The 22,868-nt window shown below is 38.8% G+C and overlaps 1 protein-coding gene across 2 annotated transcripts; it reads right to left on the reverse strand.

The window, feature by feature from the left end:
- Positions 1 to 3,825: 3,825 nt before the first annotated feature.
- On the reverse strand, positions 3,826 to 22,816 carry dhx38 (DEAH (Asp-Glu-Ala-His) box polypeptide 38). Of its 2 annotated transcripts, none has more exons than XM_044141920.1 (27): positions 22,714 to 22,816; positions 20,486 to 20,817; positions 20,179 to 20,366; positions 19,819 to 19,980; positions 19,566 to 19,728; positions 19,192 to 19,310; positions 19,033 to 19,103; positions 18,772 to 18,927; positions 17,859 to 18,020; positions 17,482 to 17,589; positions 16,972 to 17,093; positions 16,741 to 16,878; positions 16,416 to 16,602; positions 15,398 to 15,583; positions 15,139 to 15,279; positions 14,697 to 14,807; positions 14,379 to 14,495; positions 14,184 to 14,291; positions 13,956 to 14,068; positions 12,741 to 12,949; positions 11,079 to 11,233; positions 9,761 to 9,916; positions 9,408 to 9,542; positions 8,916 to 9,041; positions 8,720 to 8,815; positions 7,395 to 7,516; positions 3,826 to 5,131 (listed from the first exon to the last, which is right to left on the reverse strand). In XM_044141920.1, the coding sequence occupies exons 2-27, from the start codon at positions 20,812 to 20,814 to the stop codon at positions 5,050 to 5,052; spliced, it is 3,762 nt and encodes a 1,253-aa protein (XP_043997855.1). In that variant the 5' UTR covers positions 20,815 to 20,817; positions 22,714 to 22,816; the 3' UTR covers positions 3,826 to 5,049. The 2 variants fall into 2 exon arrangements, with proteins under 2 accessions (XP_043997855.1, XP_043997847.1); XM_044141912.1 differs by lacking the exon at positions 22,714 to 22,816 and adding an exon at positions 21,698 to 21,979.
- Positions 22,817 to 22,868: the final 52 nt, after the last annotated feature.

Genomic DNA, 22,868 nt, shown 5'->3' on the forward strand with positions numbered 1-22,868 from the left:
GGTGTGAAATAGGAGGTCAGTTATCCATTTGCTGGCAATATGAATGGATTTACTTAGTATTAACACACAGATGACTGGGTTCCTTTTCATGGTTGAAGCTATATTTAAAATACTTCCAGCATTGCTGTCAATATTCAGCACTTTGAGTGTCAGAGAAAACTAAAACTTACCAAGTATTGTTATTCAATACCTTGGATCTTTCAATAATATCATGTTTAGATGTGATCTTTATCCTTCTATATCATGCCACTGATATCCTGCAAAGAATTAACTGATCTTTGCCAATACATGGACTCATAATAAATAGGAAACAGCTCAGACACAAAGATTAAGATGACACTTTGACACAAAGACATAGGCAACCCCTATTAGCATTTTTAAACGTCTTAGTTGTATACGCTTAAAAGTTGAAAATGATTGATACCACTTGCAAATTGTGAGTCTGACTGTAAACTTAATGTTTTACATCATTTCATTTAGTCCCAAGATGTTCTAAAGTTCCATAATTACCCTGATTAATGGAGGAAAAATGTTTTTATCAACTCAAAAGGTAAAAAAAGCATTTCTGCATAAAACAAAAAAGCTGCAGCTCCAGATTGTGTCAGTGTGTGACAAGTAATCAAAATGAATAAGAAAACTAGACCTCAACACCAGTCTGCTGAGAACCTTGGTCTTGGAAGTGAGCTATAGATTACAGTGATTTCAAATAGGGCTTCCAGCTTCAAAGATTTTGTCGCAATAGATGGTCAGTGACGTCACTGACCATATAGTTCAATACTCAAATAGCTTCAATAAAGAGAAAATTAATATTCATAAGCTAAACTGTCAATTGGCAGACCTCAAAGTAACTTAGAGTTGGAAAAATTGAATAAAAATCCCCTGAAATCAAAATTCAAGTTTGGAACGTTGGACTTCCTGAATAGGCCCCAAGTTCCATCAACCCATTTCATATTTATGTTTACCTTTCAGATTTTCATTGCATTAGTTGGCGATAGCAAGATGAGAGTAATCAGTGCTAAATATTTACATGTAAAGCATTATTTTTCAATGATATTGGAATAAATTAACTTTTCATATATGCAATCCTAAGTGTGGTAAAGGTGAAATACGGGTATTATTAGATGGTGTTGCATTTTACTCATCTGAGAACATTTGTACTTTTTCACTCTGATAGTTTCCAACCAACCGTCTGCTGTCACAAATAGTAACCTTCTGTGTAGTTTCTATTTTTAAACATGTTGCAGCAGTCCTTTAATGCATAACATGGAGACAAATATGTCAACATATTATACTGCTGCACCAAATAGGTTAGCATATTCCAGTGGGTGTGACTTTATTCCCAGACCAGGGTTTTGTGGGGTATCAAATTGATCAAGCTTTAAAAAAAAAAAAACCACACAATATATTTAGTTAATTTTTAAAATAATTACATCTGTTGCAAATTAAGAAACATATCGTTGAGGCAAAAAGTATGTACTCGTCTTCGCAGGAAGTTTTTGTTTTGTTTCATTTTTCTTATACATCCCCTGCTGTCTGTGTTTATTAAGTTCAAAAATATCACAGTTCAGTGGTTTTAATCTCTTTTCCCCTCGTGAACATGCTGTTAGTCAAGGGATGCAACACACAAACAGGCATTGGGGCTCCAGCTGGCCATCGCACACTGATTTGAAAGCCACTCTATCACAAAAAGCAGTTACAAAGTGAAGGACAGCTAACAACGAGCATACATGCCCTCCCGTTTCCATCATAAACCACATGTGGGTTCAAACCCGCTGAACGTAAAGGACTACAGAAAACAAGGGGTGAGGTGTGGGGCTGTGTAACATTCAAAATTCAATCAAGTGAAGGCCATCTCCAGCAGGGTAACAGCATGTGGAGGCAGGGGGGGGGATAAGGGCAAACTCAGCTGAAGTTTCCACTGGGCCCGCTGAGCTCCTAATGCAGCCTTGGATGTAATTGGGTCCCAGAAGGCTGTTCATTATTGCTGGTGAGCGAGGCAACAAAACAAAAAAAAAAAGGGGGGATAGTGGGAAAAAGAAAATGTCTCATTCTTTGCTCAGTGCCTTTGTCCTGGCAACATTATGGGACACGGGTTAATTAAAAGAGCACTTGATGCCTCTGTTTTTCTCATCAATCTCGCTTCTGCTCTTATTAAGTTTGTAATGGCAGTGGAGCTCGTCGCTGTCAGCCAGCAGACTTTAAACCAGCGGGAAGGGCAGTTAACATGAGGGACAACTCATTTCAACAAATCTCTCAGTGGTCAACATCTAACATCAGCATAATCTCTTCATCAAGTCTCGGGCCGAGAATGTGTAGTCTGCAGGGGATAGACGCCTCTCACGTAGCGGCAGCTTTAATCATCCGGGTGTGGCAGAGGAGCCCGTTTAAGAGGCGTGGTTCTGCACCTAATCCTGCAGCTCCTATCCACACCGCCTTGGAGGCCATTTTAATTCTCCCTATCATTACAGGGCCCTTCTCCGGAAAGCTGTAGTAAAGGTGACTGCTGACACTGTCATTCACAAGGACTATTTCAAAATGTCAGCCTGTAGCTGAGATTTGTCTCATTAAAGTTGGTGGAGTCCATTATATCCGTCCCCTCCTCCACCTGCCACACTCAATCAAGAAAAACTCAGAGAACTGAAGGAGTCGAGGGCGCACTCATAATGTGCTTATTTGCATGAGGGTTACGGCAGACAGATGATCACTGACCAACAAGAAAGGAGTGAAGCGGTGGGATTCAGCTGAGAGAAAAACATAGTTAGTTACTGAGCTCTTATTTGTCTTTCTTTCTGGATTCATGCCAGTTGGAAAGGCAGGTTTTAGCAGATGCTTCGAAGCGCAACTGCGATAAAGACAGCCGAGCATCATCCAAGCTTTTGTTCAACAGTCTTGTGACCTGAAGATCTACATGCAGCTTCGGCAAACCCAGAAACAACACACATCTTCACAGTGGAGGCATTGAAAAGCACAGGGATCACATTGGTAGATGTGTTGCGTGATCTGAGAGATGGGAGGACAGATGTGGGTTTCTTTTTTTCCTTTCCTCTGATTTTCCTTCACCCCTGCTAAAAACTGTGGAAACAAACACAGTGGGAATTTTATTACAACCATTAATATTGTGGAGCTGTATTTTTATGTTCCCTTCACTTTGCAAAAACAAGACCTTAGTGAGATGAAGGTTGTTGAAAGAACAAGTTCCAGAGTGCAATAAAGTTCTGAAAGTTGGTTCACTGAAAGTTTTTTTTTTTTTTTTTTCCTATTGTTACAAGAAATTTCTTTAATAATCATTAGGCTCCAGCTTTTTAAGCTTTTTTATGTTGGTATGTTCACTCAAACAAAAAAACAACACCACGCATTTTAGGAGACATTGTCAAGAATTAGATGAGAGAGAAGTACCTACAGGGCTATATAAAATCATTTACTGTTTTCCTAATGTACAATTTGTGGCACAAAACAATAAATTTTAATCCGCATAACTTCCCAACTGATCATTAGCCACAATTATTTGTTGAAGTCTTATTTTCTTTACTGCCTAATTAAGGCTGAGGCAGAAGAAAAATAATTCAGTTGTTGGCATGCTGGCATGTGCACAGCTGAGAACTTGTAAATTAATCACCCACCGTTGTTTACTCTTGCTTGTGCATCTGTAAATATAAATCACTGAACCTGCAAGTAGGCAATTTATGGGCTAAATTTGCATCGCTTTCACTTATTAAGTTTTCATCTGTGCCACCGCAAAGCCAGCCTAAATGTGCGCACATTAATCAAATATCACAAAAAAAAAGACCTTTGAGAACCTAAAATATTAAATCAGATTGTCTAAGATTACAAAAAAAAAATAGGTAATGTTTATTTTCTTCCATTTACATCAATTGTTAAAAGAAGCATGAGATATTAGAACAAACACAATGTTTACAATTTATCCACAGCTGCTTTATATTTCAGCGAGGGATGCACCAATCAACTGGGCAGAGATCAGAATCAGATGGTCTTTCTTGATCGTCTGGTTTTTCCTCTATTCCTTAAATGCAACAAAATAACTCGCCCCCATTTTCAGTCTTTAAACACACCAACAATCGAAATGTACATTTTGTTTTTTAGATGAATAAAAGCCAGATAAAGGTAACACAATCAAGCTAAATTCAGATTTTTGTTTAGCTCTTGCTTTTTCTGTTGCTACTTTTACCAAAGAATCTGCACCACATTTCCTCTTTCAGTTCTTTAGCAAAGAAAAATAAAAAAATAAAAAAAAATAAAAATTGGCTTTATCCAGAAAAAAACCTGATCGGTGCATCTTCAATCTCAACCACCTGAGAGAGCAGGGAAGGGAGTCCATCAAAATTATTTTCTTGAAAACTATTTTTTCTTCAGCACAAATTACAAAGCAAAAGGTTTGCTTGTGTTTTTAAGCTAGAGACAGGAAACTGTAATAGTGAACATGAAGAAGTAGCATTGCTGCAGCGCTCTGCTTTGCTGGAGCGAGTTCCACACCACGAAGAAAAAAGGTCAACCATCAAAGCCTGCATGACAGTGTGGTTTGCAATCCAGATGTATGGGACAGTACAGTTCGAATGACGCTTCAGTCTGTGGAGAAGCCCTTCAAGGTGACAAACACTGTTCCACCCACCACACAAGAACTACTACATAGACACAAAGAAGCAACACTGAATTTTTTTTTTTTTTTTTTTTTTAGTCTCTGACAGCAGAATTATAATAATAAAAAAAGGTTTTAATACAACATCTAGTGTAAAATAACTTTTTGTCAAGCAGGCAAATGTCAATGTTGAGCAGCTAAAAAGAGAAAGAATATAAAAACAGTGGTTCTGGGGTTCCTTTAGTATCATGTGGCTGCAGAAGGTGGAGGGAGGTTCAGCGTCGTTTAGGACTCAGACAAGCCTTATGCAAGTTCTCACTCTTGTGGCCTACGCATGAACTGCAGAAGAGACCGGAGGGAGATGGAAGGTGAAATGTTTTATTTTTTGTTATTGTTGCTGCGCTAGTGTGGTCCAGATTTAAATGGCGGTGTCTTCTAAGAATTCGAGGCGAGTTTTACAGTCCATAGCGGGCCGGGGTGCGTCTGGGTGTCATGGGTGCCTCCTCTCTTCTCCCTGGTGTGCAGATTTTCACTGCCCTGCATCAAGAAAGAGGGAACAATAGCGCATGAGACATTTATTTACTGAAATAATGTCATATTTATCCGCCTGCTTCACATTCTTCAATCCAAATATTTCTTGCCTTGAAGACCAGACTGGAGTTTCAGAAAATAAGTGGGGAGGAAGCGGCTGTTTCTGTGTTGCAGGATGAGAACATTTAAGCAGCAGGACAGGAGAGTGAAAAGGCAGAGCAGTGTCTCAGTGGAAAGTGTTGGGACATGGACTCTGATGTCTCTGACAAAACAATCCATCATCTTTAATTACGTGACAATGACACTGCCCACACTTCCCTCGTCTCTCCCTCTTGCCTACACACATGTAGCAATTACACCATCAGGGCTTAACCTCCTTTCTGCCACTGGGGGCTTTTTCACCAAAGCTATTCTTGTGATATTCTGGGACCCCCCTTAATAAGTTGGCAGCCGTTCTCTCTGAGCTTCACCATTAATAACAGGCTGAATTAGCTGAACAGCAGCAAATGTGTCTCATCTTCCAGTATTTTGTTTTAAAACCTGCTTTCTGTAAGTTTAAGTCAAATTTCAGGAGTTTTAAAATCTAATATGACCTAAATTAAGACCTAATAGATTTTAAAACCTACATTTTAACTTAATGCATCAATTCATCCATTCAAATTTCTGTTTTTCTGTGTCTAAAGTGAATGAACAGTACGACAAGAATGGTTAGATTTTTGTTGACCCTAAACATCAACTGATACCTTTCTACAGTCTATTGCTTCTCTACATCATGGGGCTTGTAGTGCAGGAGCCACCTGCTGCAGCAGGAACTACAGATGTTGGGACAGACAAACATCTCTCTTCAAGAACAAACTAATGGAAGCAATTAATGAACAAATACTAATCAGCTAATGAAATTACAACATCTGCAGAGGTTTCCTGAGCCTCCCTGGGTCAGGAGTCCAACACTCAGAAACTGATTGTTCACAGACTGCTGTAGCCAAATCTAGTCATAGAAAGTTTAAAGGAAGGAAGAAGTGCGTCTGTAAACCGTAATCATCAAAAAATAATCTATATAATAAATAAGTTTCAGTTTTTGAAAAGAATGACAGAAAAGATTGAAATTGTCTATGATATTCAATTTATAATCACATTTTAGCGATTTTCAAAGTGCCAAAATATTCCCACCCCTTGTCGCTCCTGACTACTTTGGAAGATTGTTGTGGATCCTTCTATAGAAAAAAATACTCCACAACTGAGCACACATCTCCCTCCTTAAGCGTTGCAGCACTGGGTAGGAATGTATCCAATACTTTCACAGAAATGCCTAATTTGCCTTTTCAAAACAATCCACATCCATTTAAGATTTTACTGTATTCCTCCCAACATCGATAAATAAATAGAACTCAATTTATTTATATCAAAACGACAAAATGCTGAACTCTATGGGCATAAAATTAATATTTTTATTTGGTATAATTAGCAATTACTATTTGAATCAGATTTAAAAGAATCTCCCTTTAGATCTAGTCCAAAACTACAAAGGCCTCATTTCCCTTCCGTCACACAAAATGGTTCTATATTTCTGCCCAGCTCTAGTCGCTGGGCTGTTTACTAACTGATAGGAGGAAGAATGATGATGAGCAGCTGCCGGATCAAGGGAAACCAGATCAAATATTCCATCCTGGTAACAGGGAGCTCAAACAGACGACCTGCAGGAGGACAAAGGAACCAACACACACCCAAGAGAGCTTTCAACTTTATTACCAACTTCCCCCGCTTAAATCTAATTTTTAATCCTGAGACTCCAGTGTGATTATTTTCATCGTATCTGTCACACTAAACTCGGAGCAGATAAACCAGCTGATTAATTAACAGTAAAAGTTCTTTTTAAATCAGTCTTTATAGCCCCATTTCTCTGTGTGAGGCTCGCAGACGGGTGTGAAATTAATTTTTTGGTTTAATTTGAAAACGAACGTTCCCCTCCTTTTCTCTGTTCTGCTGTGGCACAATTTAAATTGCTGCAGTAATGGGGGTCAGCCTGGAGTCAATATTATTTCTTTTTGTCTCGTCTGGAGGGACCAGAGGTGAGACAAGCTCATCACGAAGAGTGAGAAAGGTGGAGTCGAGAGAGTGGGAGAGGAGGAAGGCGACGGCAGGGTGGAGGCGTGGGTAGGCAGAGCGGAAGGTAAATTAAACCCTCCTAATCTTGACAGTGCATGGCAAATGAGAGGCCGAGAGGAACGCCTGCTGGTTGACGGCCGTGTGGCGAAGACGCTTCACTTACCTCACACTGCAGGTGTTGCTCTTCTTCTCCTGCTCCTCTCGACGCGCCCTCAGCTGCTCCTGAGCCAGGACCATCTCCTGCTCCATGTTGCTCAGCTCCTCTTTGGCCCGCCGACGGTTCTCCTACAGGAGCAACGCAGGCAGGTGGAGGAGCACAGGAAGTTTTGTTGTGTCAGTGGGCGGAGTAGCAAAACATTCCACTGTAACGTTTTGCGTCTTGGCACTTATGTAAGGGTTACTTTGAGAGAGTCCTCAGAGTCCTCCCAACAAGATATCTGACACAATTCTCAGACCCATTCTTCACCTGTAGGGCAACAGCAAAGCTTCACTGCAACTGCTTCTCCTTAACATGGTGGATGTTGACCCTTGAAATACTCTAAAGCTGTTATAATGCCCTCCAAATTTTCCAGATACAATGTTTTGTAGCACCAGTGCAAAGCGAGCCTAACTAAAACACTCTATAGATTCAAAACGATGAACTGTTGACCCCGCAGCCCGTCCAATTTAATCAGTTCTCTGTTTGGTTACGGCTGTTTTGAGGGCAAAATAGAAACTTACTCGGCATGAAAGTAATGATACGGAGGTTTAGGCTAAATGTAGAGCAGGACTGCCCAGTAATAAGAAAACATGTGATATGGGATAATGCTTGATTAGCTGTTGTTAGAGATGTGCAAGAAAAAACATGTCAGACTTCGATCAACTGGTGCAGCTAATATTAACTGATATTTATTGAATTTCAAACTTCGATGAAATTCAATAATGTAACATATTGTGCAGCCCTACTGTAGAGTATATTAAGAGAAGTGAAAGATGCACATATTAAACCTTTATGTAACTATTTGAACATCCTTTTCCACGTCTATATTTTGCAACGATGATTCCACAAGATTCTGATTGCAGGAATTCATTCTGAATTCTATTTGATAAAAAGCAGCGTAGGATGAAACATTTTACTCAAGAGGAAAGAGCTACCATCCCTGTACATCTAACTTCACCATGTCTGTATAGATTGACTTTCTTGGGTAAAGACCTTCTCATGTTGAGAGAACTACCCCAACCCTAAATCCTAATATACCTTTGTAATTAAGACGTTTTATATTTTTTGGCAGAATTCCCAACAAGTAGCAACAAGGGACGTGTGAAAATTTCCTGTTTATAAACGACATTACAGATGAAGTCACAAATAAACAGTTCTGCCATCATTTGAGAGACAGAACATTCTTGCACACCTTCACTGATAGGAAAATGTCTACAAACATTTTACTTTTGTATTGCATCTTAAGCCAAATTTGAAAATAAATGAGCATCAACCGTTCCCAGCCGTACCTGTCTGCTCTTTCCTGCATGTTTGATGCTGTAAAACATGGGGCCCAGCTCCGCCAGCCACTCTCCGTCCACAGCAGTAACACACTGCATGTACTCCTGCAAAACAAAGCAGACAGTTCAAAATCAAAAACATCTATAATTGATGTTTTTGGGTTTTTTTTTACTTTATTGTTCTTTTGCTATCGCATGCGTTTACCTTTGTGGTCATCACGAGCTCATGGTAGATGATGTAGTCGGGGGTGTAGCCCATACCAAACAGGGAGCTGGTGGGGTGGAGGTGGCATGGCATGCCTGTCCTCACATTCACATATTCACCAATGCCCTGTGAACAAATATATGCATAAATAACAAATAAACTGCAACACAAGAGTCTGTGCCGGAGTTTAAATGTGCCTGCACTTCAGGGTGCACCATAGGGTCAAAGCAGACAGCAGAAGAAAAAAAATAATCTAAAGTATATCCAAGTTTAATATGATTGCTTGGTTTGGCTGGCTACTCGTAAGTCAAACTGAAAACCATGATTATATAGTCATGACTTTAAATTCCCTTTCAGATTTTAGCGTTGTATTAATGTGAGGCCAGGGGGGATATTTCACCACTCTGTAATTATGCTGCTATAAATCTGCCACAACTGGCCGCCGCTGGGCCTAACATATTAACTGAGGAGAACCCGGAGCGCAGAGAGTACCTTGAGCTTGGCTGCCTGGTGGAAGTAAGCAGCACAGATACACTTTCTGATGATGTCCCAGTCTGAGCCACAGGACATAAGGTTCATCTTCTGCTGAACCATGATGTCCTTTAACTGGGAACGCACCTCACGCACCTGAAGAAAAAAAATACAATAAATAAGGGGAACATGTTGGGAGTGGAAGTAAAACCAATTCAAATGGCTAACAACAGATTAAAAAAAAACTACATGTGAAAGTCTCATGAAATGGGCTGGAAATGGAAGTATTCACAAATGAATCTGTACTATTCACACATAAAAATATTGTCCATTGGGAATTGAACAAGTTTGGATGAATGACACACAAGTCTGACCTTGCGCATGGCCTTGGTGTGGATGAAGTGATCGTTGCACCAGATGCTGGAATAGTTGTTGTTCTTCCACTGCATGTAGACGTTCAGGTATGTGAGGTGGTCGCTCTCAGGGACTGAGAACTTCTCCCTCACCTGGTCGCTTTCTTCCTCACGACCCTGTAGAGGCAAAAACACTTTTAGTGGTAGAACTAAGACGGTCCGACGCCTCAGACATACCAGATGCATCATCCATTGTTCCAGTTGAGCTGAAACTTTTAGCCATCCTTATGAACCTCACTCAGATAGTTTACTTTCATTTTATTTATTTATTTTTAAATCAGCTTACTTACAATAATTTGGAAACAAAATTTGGAAAGCCCTAATTTCTCTCAGTCATTCTAATCCCCACTAAAGTTAAGTGAAGGAATTTGTGTGGCTCTAAAGTTGCTCTTTGCCCAGTGTCTCAATTATTTGTTTACAGTCTGGTTACAAAAAAAATAGCTACTAAACCATTTTTCTCCTCTTCGCTAAATTAAAATCTCCCATACTTTTTTCTCCATACACATATCAACCAACAGGCACTTTTTGACTTGAATAAAACTTAGATCAGCATTTCAGATGTCATTTTCTTATTCCTTCGTTTTTTGTTTTTTCTTCAACTTGTCTTGTAGTCCTTGGAAAATTAATTGGTCAAAATTGGATGAACAATAACAGCCTTATCTGTGCGTCTCTAAAAAATTGTTTTGTTTTGGATGTGAATCACAAAAGCACATTTGTGTGAATTAGAATTGAAACACTTTTCTGTTGTGACATGTTGAAACATATCACAAATATTCCTAAAGCTCTGATGAACACCTAAACACGGTCAGAACTTTTGCAGCCCTTTCTAAAACCATCTAAGGCTTCACTGTTCAAGCCGTGTCTGAATCTGAATTTCATCAGACAAAAAAAAAAAGAAGGTCAAAATAGATCTGAATCTCAGGAGGGAATAAAAATAGCCACACAGCTAAAATTCAAAAGCACATGCAGATACATTGCTATTCCGCACTAAAGGTGAGCAGATTAACAGATTTAGTGAACAATGTGTGAAAATCACTTGTGCATTCATCGCTAAAATTACCCCTCCTAAGTAGTCACACACACACAAATTACACACTTAAACTACATTACTGCAAATTCATACTAAAATGTATGCCTGTTGTGTCATAACACACAATACATGACGAAAGGCGGCCCCCAGTGTCCAGATGTGACTCTCTGGTTGTTTTCTTTTGTCTGAGTCTCACCTTTAGTTCAAACAAATAGAAAGCTACTAAATACAAGCTAGCAAAGCACAAACCTTAGGTCTGTAAAAGATGGCTGGCACAGACAACATGGAGACGATGATCAGGATGTCTGCACTGCAGCCCATGTCACAGGACACAATAAGCATCTTTGAGAGGGCGGGGTCGAGAGGAAACTCCACCATCAGACGCCCCGTTGGGGTCAGAGCACCTGAAGAAAAAATATAAAAACAGGTACAACATTACAAGTGTGCAAAGGAATTTGAAAAATGCTGGAGAGACAAACATTAAGAACACTGACAAGCTTCTTTTCTATCTAAAATCTGCTGGCATATATGAAGCATCACCATTATGTGGCACTGATCTATCAGAACGACAAGAGAGAAGGAACTGCTGACAGATTAAAATACTTTAGGCAATAAAAAAAAAAAACCATGAGATTAGAAACTTTACCGTTTCTGATTCAAATGATTAAACGAAAGAGTCTAAGAAGCTTATGATGAGGAAAAGCAAAGTAGCAGAGCAGCCAGTTTAGGGCAGGTAAGCCTTAATCAGAGATAATCTGCTGTTAACACACCATACAGAGAATCATCAAAGTCTCCTCTTATTCTCAAATCCCTAAATCCCCAGGAATCTGGCTAAGGATGAGATAGAACTGAGACCCAACCAGTCAAATCAAACACGGGATCAGAAACTAGGCAATTACTCCACTGGCTAAACCTCAAAACTAACTCCTCCAGGCCCGTCTGTGGAGTCAGCATCATCGGTGCAGCATCCTGCCTCCATTTGTAGCATCATTATCAGCCTGGGGAAACTCAAAGTGCCACTAAGAGGAGGAAATAAACCCTAAAAATCTCAAACTTTATATCATCATCATTAAGAAGCATTTTGTCTGCTTACTGTACATTTACAACCAACTGCAAGGATGAATGATACGTTCATGGTAAAAATGTTTAATTACAATAATCATATTGCCACCAAAGTAGTAAATTTAAATTTAAAGATTATAGAACCGTTAATTAGCAAATTTAAGAGACACTATTAATGCATGAAGAAGCAAATGTATTCCCTCCTGGGCATTTGAGTTTCAGTGTTTTTTGTTGAATGCCGTCATATGTTTAGTCTCACAAAAAAGATCAAATGTTTGCAAAGGATGGCCAAATCCTCCTGGTCTGAATATGAAGTGAACAAGATACGTGCAGTATCACTGACAGCCACTAGAGGTCATCTACAAGCCATCTTTTCTCAAATAAAATACCACGTGAATAAATTGCTCCCAAAGGTTAGTGTACTGAACTCAACTGAGTCATCATGTTAGTGGTCACTTTTCAGGTCACTAAATGGAAATTAGATCATGAGATGATTTTTTTTTATTTTTTTGTCAAAACTACCACTTTCCAGTTCAAAACTTCTACCCAAAGAGGGTTTATGTTCTGCAAAAATATTCAAATTGTGAAAAACACAGTTTCAAATAACATATGTAACATTGTAGTGACAAAATAAGGTATTTATTAGAGGCTTAATGTTGTATTGGTCTATAACTTCTTAAAATCATACTTGAAAAATGAAGTTTTAAATTAATTTACTATTTCTTGAAAGGGATAAAGCCATTTCAGACATTCTTGTCTGAACCAGTGGAAGATGCGTCTTAACCACAAAAACTGAAAGAAGCAACTGATTCGGTTTAGTTTTTCCAAGTGAAGCCACCGTTGACCCACCTGTGTTGTCCAGAGCTCCCAGGATCCAGAGCTGGTACATGGAGTTGAGCATGTTGTCCTCAGGCGGTGGATCCATGAAGTGGAACAGGAGCAAGTCCTGGACCCCCAGAGACTTCAGCAGCAGGACCACATTGGCCAGGTTGGTCCTCTGGATCTCTGGGATGGTGGTGGTCAGCATCTCATTCTTATAGGCACTCTGAGTGTAAAGCCTTTGTGGAGGAGAAAAACACCAGATAAACCTTACCACGGTGGAGGACATTGTACTGACACGTATAAAACCTTCGTCATCGTCATTATACTTGAGCAACAGATTTCAAATTAGATTTAACGCAACGTCAGATTCATAAAGCTATAACTTATTACATCTCTGCTATTTTTTCACTGATTTTTTTAAGGAAATGATCTGTTTTTGTACAAATATGCAAGACAGCTGGTCAGTTTTTCTATTATCTAACTTGTACACTTTGTGAAATCTGCATCTACAGCTGTTTCATAACTATAGTTTTTCTTACATTGTATGTTCTATTTTTTTTTTACAATTGTACCAATTTTAAGGCATATCTGTGTACTTTCTCTTTGGTGACGATACATTGGATTGTCCCATTGATATTCTATTCTAATAATTTTTATAGGGTGTGAATGTTTCATGTGTGAATCCCCACCCAGACTCACTGAGCCATGTCACGCATTCACAGGAACTCAAACACATCAAATGTGCTTAAAGAAAATTAGCCTGAGGTTGTTAGGTTTCTGGAAGGGCAAGTGGATGAGATTTATTATAAAATATGAACTTTCAAAAGCAAAATACAAATCAGTGTCACAATCTTTTCTGTAGGCACAAGAGATAAGATCCCTGTGACATATTTGCCCAGTTTAACTAGATAAAAATCCTCAGGGAATCACTGTCCTCTCTTTTCTCTGCATTTGCATCAAACAATCATATAGGGAACCAAATAGTTACATTTGATTCACACTTCTTAGTAAGAAAGAAATCGCAATTAAACACCATTCCCTACGTTATTTACAAGCAATTTTGATCTACAAGATTAGAACAAATAACATTTACATTTATACTTAAAATGCTTCAACAAGTTCTACTAGAAAAAAATTAGCAACTTTAAAAAACATGAATTGAAAAGCTAAGCAGCAATTTCAGCTCAATGGATACATGAATTGCATGTCCACTTTAAGAGCTGGTGAAGGCTTGAGAATCACCTGTAACACTGGCCTGGTCCTGTACGTCCAGCTCGGCCGGAGCGCTGGTTGGCATTAGCCTGACTGATGGGGTAAACCTGGAGAGCATCCATACCGATTCGAGGGTTGAAAACCTGTCAAATTTCAAAAGATTTCAAAAAGGGTTCAAGTGAGTAATTCATGCTGAATATTGTCTCTATTAATATTGTACACAAAAGGAGCAAAAAAGGACATCCAGGCTGCAAGTACCTTAAGTTTGCAATAGCCTGAATCCACAACGAACATGATCCCATCCACAGTGAGAGACGTCTCTGCAATGTTTGTGGCAACAATGCACTTTCTAACACCATCTGGAGCCTTCCGCCGCAAGATCAAAATAAAGTCAATACAAAGAAACGTAGCACACAGACGAAATGCAAATCAGCTGTGGTGACTGATGCAAACCTTCTGGAAGATCTTTGCTTGTAGATCAGAAGGAAGTTGTGAGTAAATGGGCAGCACAGCCAGAGCAGGAGCGTTCTCCAAGTCTGCCAGGCGTTCCACGATCTGATCCGATGTTACCTGCAGGAAAAACGAAATCACATGCAAGCTGCAGGTAGGACTACAACAAAATGTACATGTAAAACAACTATTTTAAAGTTAGAGTTTGAAGAATTTAAATTATGTTTCACCAATAAAAGAAATGGGTTTGAAACCTCTTAACTTAAAGGTGTAATTAATAGGTAATAGCAGCTGACACATCAGAGCTGCCAGATAATTTACCTCAATATCTTCCTGTCCCGGCATAAAGATCAAGATGTCTCCCACCATCCCACTGAGGTGAATCTGCAGAGCCTGCTTCACTGCAGCCTCAACATAGTCCTCCTGTGGGGTCTACACATCACCAAATAAAGTCAAAATAAATAATAAAAACAAATGATGTTAAGAGCCAACTCAAACATCCTTCTAATTCACACCCTAAGAAAAGATAATATTCTAAATTCAAATCGATATTTTCCACTTTTCACCAAAGAAAAGATGAAGCTAAATCAGGCATGCCGACCAATGCGATACATTTCAAATTGAAGAACAATGTTTTCTGTAATAAAGTTAGAAGTTTTAACTTTTTTCTTTTAAGAAAACTACAAATGAACAGGAATTTCTGCTCTTGATTACAGACAGTAAAATTGCATTGTGTGAAAATTTGTGATTTTTTTTGACATACCTTGCTGAACAATATGTCAACTGGAAATGTTCTTCCTGGAATATGGAAAATAGGCACATTGCCAAAAAATGCTGCAAATTTGTCTGAGTCCATAGTAGCAGAGGTCACAATGAGCTTCAGGTCAGTTCGTCGAGATACAACCTAACAGGAAACAGCAAACATGACTGGAATTAGAGATGAACATTTCAAAAGAACGTTTTTCAATCTGCACATTATATGTTTTTTTTTTTCTTTAACATGTGACATCAACAGTACTGACCTCCCGCAGCAGGCCAAACAGCACATCTGTGTTGAGGGAGCGTTCGTGAGCCTCGTCCATAATAACTGCACTGTAGTGGTCCAGGTCCGACTCCCGCAGAGACTCCCTAAGCAGAATCCCGTCAGTCATGTACTTTATCATCGTTTTCTCCGAAGTGCAGTCCTCAAAGCGGATTGCGTATCCAACCTATAAGGAAGGAATATTCAAGATGTTTTCTTCCTTCACCAAATCAGATGATACCACAAGGTAAGTATTGAAAATTGCATCATGTTTGTATTTAAATAATGAGAATAACATACTATTTCCATGTTTCCCATCATCCCATGATTTTTCTTACAATGATCTTTATTCTGTTCACGTCAAGCACCACAAAATGCAGTTTCCTTTTCTCCCCACTAGATGGCAGTATCGTATTACAATAACTACTAAAAAAAAGTATATGGCTCAAATTATAAAACAAACATTTTTTTGTGAAGCTAAATTGTTACTTTGTATTGCAAACACCTATGAATGGCTGCCGCTTTCATTTCCAATAGATTATTTCACAATTATTGAACACAAACTCAAAAAATTTAACATCAGATTGAGACATAATAAAGCAGTTCCCAGGAACATTGTCTAACTTTATAAAACTAAATATTGTTTTCTAAATATTTTTACTTATTATAAAGAAAAGGTAAATTGAGAAAGCCGTGTAGCCATCTAAAATGTAAATGGAAGCAAATATTTTAAGTGCAGCTTCAGTAGAAGCCTAAACTCTCCAAATTCTGATGATTTTCCTGAACCTAGACTCTTTTAGCTGCTTATTTTTCCTTCTTCATCAGTAGAAATGATAGAACTTTCATCGGCAGGCCCGACAGAAACAACCTGCATTCAAGTCTAAACCTGGAAAAATTAGTTACTGGATATTTAAACCAGCTTCCTGTTCCGACGACAAGCCCAACCCACTCTGCATCCTGTGAGAAAGCAGCATGAGGGAAACGTCAGTGTGATAACGTAGACCCAGGTTCTGTCTCACCTCCTCTCCGAGGTTGGTGCCGATCTCTTCGCTGACTCTTTTGGCCACGCTCATGGCGGCCACTCGTCGGGGCTGAGTACAACCCACCATCCCGTAGCGAGTGTAGCCGTCTTCATGCAGGTACTGAGTCAGCTGGGTGGTCTTACCGCTACCCGTTTCCCCAACAACAATGACGATGCTGTTGTCCCTGTAAGTTGCAGTTCATGTAATGATGAAAGGGTTACAAAAACGGTAAAGATCTGATTTGACTTAAAACAACTTTTCATAAAAACTGTGGATGACTTAAGGAGAGCAACGACAACATTATATCCATGAGTATTGATACCTTATGATATTGAGAAGTTGCTGCCTGACGGCAAAGATAGGCAAGTACTGCCTCTGCTCCAGAATGCTCTTCTTCTTAGCAAAGTCACTGCTGGCTTCACTCTTCTCCTTCATGTGCTCAGCAAATTTCTGATCGGCCCTGTGCAATATGAAAAGATCATTTATTAACATGAGAATTTTAAGAAATTCACACAAAAATATGTTTGAAAACTAAAACTGACAGTCCATTCACCTGTAGTCTACTTTGCCATCCTCTCCCACCACTTTGCCTCCAGGTTCTTCATCCTCTTTCTTCTTGATACCCATTATATCGCCTAACTTGGTGCCTGCCAATTCCCAGTGTTTGTGCTGTGCCTGGAAAAAGATGGAAAATTAATTGGAAGACTAATACAATATTAGTGCCGCCTCTAATCAAAGAAAGAAGTACAAGACACAGAGAACAGAGCATCAAATGTTAAGAAAAATGTTTAACAAATATGTAAGTCACAAAAGTGTAACAAATATTATCCAGTAATATCAATTGGTAAGAAAAGACATACATTTAGCAAACTTCTATTTTGACATAAAAATCAATCATGACAGGCTGTTCACTTACAATTCCCCCCTCCTGTTTTTTTTTGTTGTTGTTTTTTTTTGCTTAAGGTAACAAAAAATAAACTAATAATCTGGGGTTTGATTCTCTTCTGAACTGCTGTTCAGTGTTGGTACACTTTGTCTTTTCCTCGCTGTAGACCCAGATTACCTTTTTGCGTTCCTTTTGCTCACGATGTTTACGGACAAGCTGGCTTCCCTTTCGAGAGATGATGGCCATGTCAGAGGTGGGATCTTTCACAGGGACGATGGGCTCTGGCTGCATAACAAAGAAAATAATAAAAATCGCACATGCATACAAAGAATGAAAAATTATAATTCAACAAAAAACTTTTTTTTTTTTTCATAAAAACACATTATACATCAGAATGTTTTCAAAATTAGGTACTTCTATAAACTTTGCTGTAAATGTGATAACTTTGTTAAACTTGTTGAGTTGCCTTTTTCCCAGAAGAAGCAAGTATGAAATAGATTTCAGAAATCACAGAGCCGTTGAAATCTATAGAAACTGATCTAATTGTTGGTTACCTGCTTAGTGAAAACTATTCTTCCATCCAGGAAAGGAGGAACCAGATTGTGAACCAGCAGGTGAACTTTAGCGGCGTTGTCTTCCTCAAAGTCTTCATCCACCTCCAGCCTTTGCACAACACCACTGGTCAACATACGGTTCGTCTCCCAGCGTTCGTTATCCTAAAGGAAGAAATGAAGCAAATCTACAAATCAACTCTGAGCTCCTGCAAAGTGTTAATGTCAAAACTTAATACATTCTCCAGACTCAGATTTTCAGATTATTCTAGCTGTTTTAAAAATCACAGCTTTAGTTGAACTTTATTATGATTGCAACTCACGAAACAATATAAAACTGAGGCTGATTTTATATTCAGGTGTATAGTAAAAGAATGTTTTACTGCTTTGCTGGTAAAACAGGCTTTTACCGTTAGATCATCACAGTATAAATAAAATCTAAGTAGAAATACACAATCTGACATGGGTTATCATACTTTTTATACTGATCTTCCTTTACTCATATCTTTAGATCTATTTATCCTTGTAATTTGGAAGTGAATTTTTTTTAAATAAAAAATTAAATCTAAAAATAATGGCACGTCAGTGCTTTCTTTAGCAAATAAAATCAAATCAAGTTTAAGATACACAAATTCTAAGAGTGTTTAGAGGGAAAAATAAAGAGCATTTTGAATAAGTGTGCTTTTATCTTTGGTCTTTTATACAAACTGAATTAGTGTGGAAGCATTTAAATTTTTAGGCTGGCAAATAAAAAAAGGGAAGGAAGCCAGGTTAAACAGCCCTCTTCCAAAGTTTTACTGAAATATAAAGGAATTTGGATGTTTTTTTCATTCTTAATTTTCCCATATCTATTCAAACTTAAAAAAATTTCAAATTCAAATTTAGCCCAAGTTTATTTGATAATGTGTGGTCTTACCTCATTGATCTGTCGCTTCTGAGCAGATATTCTTTTCTGAGTCTGCTTCTGGAGGATCTGCTCTCTCTTTTTCACATATTCTTCAGAGGTGGAGGTGAAAGGGTTGTGAAACTCATCATAGCCTTCGTCCATCATGTACCAGTCTCTGTCAGCTTGCTTTAATTCAAAGCCACAATAATCGATTAAGCTCCATCATTGGCAAACAAGAAACATGTTCTGCAGTATAACTAATATAACTAGGAATAATGGTATGAATCTCACCTTTTGGTCCTCCTCCCACTGTTCTTTCTCGTCCTCATCATCAAAAGCTAATCCTCCCTCATTTTTTTTGCCTAAAGGAAACACAAATAATATTGTACAATATTCTGTCACCACATATTGCATTGGAGTACAAATCAACTTGAACTTAGACAATAATACCTTTGCCTTGTGACAAACGAGGCGTGGAGCCTAAATGCTTCCTATCATTGGCCCACTCGTTGTACTTGTAGGACGGGGTGGGCAGGGGTGTGTCATCAGTGTAACGGCCTCTGACTGATCTGAAAAATCACAGACGACAAATGTTCCTGAGCAGCCGCACATTGCACAAGGTGCAGGATCCCAATTTTAATAATAATTTTAATTTTGAAAACAAAGAAAAACCGTGACTCATGAGGTGAAGAAAATGGTAAAGTTAGAAAATAAAACAACAACAGGACTAAGATTTTCAATTTATTAAAAAACAACTGGCCAGTGTGAAATTAAAGTAATAGTAAATGCTCAGGGTCATGCAAAATGAAGAGAATGACAGTTACCTGTCTCTCCTCTCACTCTCTCGCCCAGAACGGTGGCTTCTTTCAGAGCGATCGGACTCTCTGTGAGAGGGGGCAGGAGATGGAGACTCCCACTGGGAATGCCGGGAACTACCATAACCACTATCGTCCTCATCCCAGTTAGATCGGGAAGGTGTAAAAGCATCTATGTAAAGACAAAATGAGTTGAGTCAAACAACTAAACAGGAACGTTTTAAATTTTATTTTTATATGAAGACAAAGAAAACGAACTAACCTCGAGGGCGATTCTGTGGTGTCGCGGGCTCGTCTCTCTTACTCCCTCTGCTGAGGCGTTCGGACCAGCCATCTCGCTGTGAGCGCTCACTCCTCTCACTCCGTTCCAAGCGCTCCGACCGGCTGCTACTGTTGCCCCGACTATGTCTACTGTCTCGATCATCTGTCAGAGAAAAGGGAAATTCAAGGTAAATACGGGCAAGAAATGAAACATTTGGATAATGTCGATCATGCAACACAACCAAGTAAACAGCACAAAATGCACACAGATTAACCAACAAACTTTTTTCTCATGTTCCACACACTACACTATAATCAAATGGCTGTTCTCATTAAAAACATAAGCGGTTTTAGGAATCACCTCTCTCACTTCGTCGCTCCCTTCCTTTATCTTTGCTCCTTTCTCTGTCTCTGGTCTGGTCCTCCTTGGAGGAGGCAAAGACTCCCTGCTCACGCCTGTCTTTCTCCCGCTGCTCATGCCGGCGTCTGAACTCTTCGCTGACGCCTCCGGGATTGGAGGGAGTCTCAGAGCCTGTGACACGGTACTTCCTGCAGGCAAAAAAAAAAAAAGATACATCAAAAGTAGTTAGTAACAGTTACTGTGCTGTATATATAAGACTAAATCAAAACAAAACAGACATTCCTCAAAATGTTTTGCTATAACTTACCTCTCCTTCTTTGTGGCACTACTTGTATCATCCTCCTCCTCGTCAGACCCAGAGTCACTTTTATTTTCCTCCCAATCTTTGTAGGAGGAAACTTTTGACTTCTTCCTGTTTCTTTCATTGCCATTAGACTCTTCTTGCTCTTTTATCTCCCGCTCCTTCCTTTTCTGCGCAGCCAGCAGGTCCAAGCCCAGCAAAGAGGTGCGTGGTGTAGGTGCCCGAAAAATATGTGGCTCTGAAGCAGCGCTCTTCTTCTTTACTATCAGACCTCCAACTTGAGCACCTGGCTGAGTCCCTTCCAGCCTATGCATGGACACATCATCGTCATCCATAATCTATGGGAAAATATCAACATACAGATCAGATGAAAATCTGCCATTCTATTTGACTTTTGCTCGTTAAAATAAAAGTGTTGCAAATTCATTCTGAGACAAAAATGTAGTTAATACGCATTAACATTAGGTTTGGGGCAGCTTGAGATTAGCATGGCACAATAAACTTTAGCAATAATACTGCAATCTAATAAAATCTCTATACTTACATGAAAACAGAAAACAAGTTAAAACGTTGGTTCTCCAAGAAACTATGGCTCTGACTTTGTAAGAGTTAGATGACACATGTATTTTTTGATTTTATTCTTTTTTTTTTCACACAAGAATTAAATCTAGACACCAAAATAAGTACAAGCACACAGACACAACCAGAACTCCCTCTCCCCCGGCATCTCCCCCCCAAAAAATACTAAAGACTCACATTGATACATCAAATCATTATTTAGTTTTGGGTCAGTTGTAAAAAAGTCAAAATGAATCACTGGTTTAATAACTTTAAGAAATAAAGTTAGTTGCCCTTCAGTTTTTCTTAAAAACATGCCACTTATCAACTTTCTAAATTCAAATACACTACATTTGTTCTGCAAATTCAGCTTTTAATTGAGCATGTAATCGCTCTAATTCATCGTAGTATTATATCACATTACTATAATTTACCTATTCCTGCAAACCACAGCATTTTAAAGTAAAACCTTCGTCATCAAATTCAATCTGCTTCTGAGTAATAATGAATACACCAAGGCCACGTCTTAATAAGATGATGTAAATTCCCAGTGTCATACAAAATATAAGCATTTAGATCTACATATTAATGTTTAAAGTATTTCCTATAGCCTAGGATAAATAGCTCATGAATCGATAAGTAATAATACATACGACTTACCTTAGTTTGAGAAGCTAATGTTAGCTTGTCACAATAAAAGCAACAACACAGAAATAGCTGCGTATCCCCTTGAGTACAAAAAATCCAAAACCTCTTAAATAAAAGTCATTACTTCGTAGTGCTCTAGTGACAAGAACGTACAGTGGAAATACAGAATTAATGGCGTCATGGAAAATAACTAAATCGCTTTCGTAAACCCAACGCGATGTTTACAGACAGGGAAGCAGCCATATTCCTCAATTTTCTTCTGCCGCTGCAGTAAGCAGAAAAGACGCGCTACTGCCACCAACAGGGCATTCGAATAAGTTGGCAAGTTGTGATATCAGCGCTTTAAAATTAGTTTTATGGAACTTGTTTTTATAAATTAATTGAATTAATTAGTTTTGGACATGCCACATCTTTGATAAAATGGATTAAGACTGAAAAAAAAAACATTTATGAATTTTCTTGTTGGCCACTTCTGCTATGTATGTCCATTTCTTGTAAACCCGCAGGGATCAAAAAAGTTGTTTCTCGACATTAATATAATCAATTATTCACTTCTAACCGATTAACCCTAACACCCCGCAGATCCGCCTTTGAACGCACTGAAAGAAAAGGGAGACAAGATTCTGCCTTATCTTGTGGTTGCTTATTTGACCTGTCAACAGAAGCTATATGTCTTTAACCACAACCAGAGAACTGGAAGCTTCCTTTTTATGTAATTTCATATAATTTCTGCTGGCACTCAATGAACCTCAATGAGTCAGTGTACATAATCCTTAGCAGTTAGCCGGTGGTTACGCCGATGTGTTACTTGTATGAAGAGGACGAACTGGGGAGATTTTAAACGACACGATAAACAGGTGAAACTGGTCCGAGTTTACTCTTTGTCAATATAAATTGACAACCATAAAGCATACCAGACACACACTACGATATAGTAGCTGACTATGTACAGCATAAGACACAATTTTTTCAGATAAGAGCAAAACAACAACAAAAATCGGATTTGTTTGTATAAGTCAGATACTCACATCTGAGTCACTGATATTCTTTTTAAAATACTGTACGTCACCTACTAACACCGGCGGGGCAACTGCCTAACCGGCTAAGAAATGATGCGCACCCAGAAAAGGTGACATGTCATGATCCGAAAAGGCTCAATTTGGTTGGCTACAACTGAAAAAGT

This window comes from Gambusia affinis, linkage group LG02 (assembly GCF_019740435.1).
Source record: "Gambusia affinis linkage group LG02, SWU_Gaff_1.0, whole genome shotgun sequence".
Lineage (NCBI taxonomy): Eukaryota > Metazoa > Chordata > Actinopteri > Cyprinodontiformes > Poeciliidae > Gambusia > Gambusia affinis.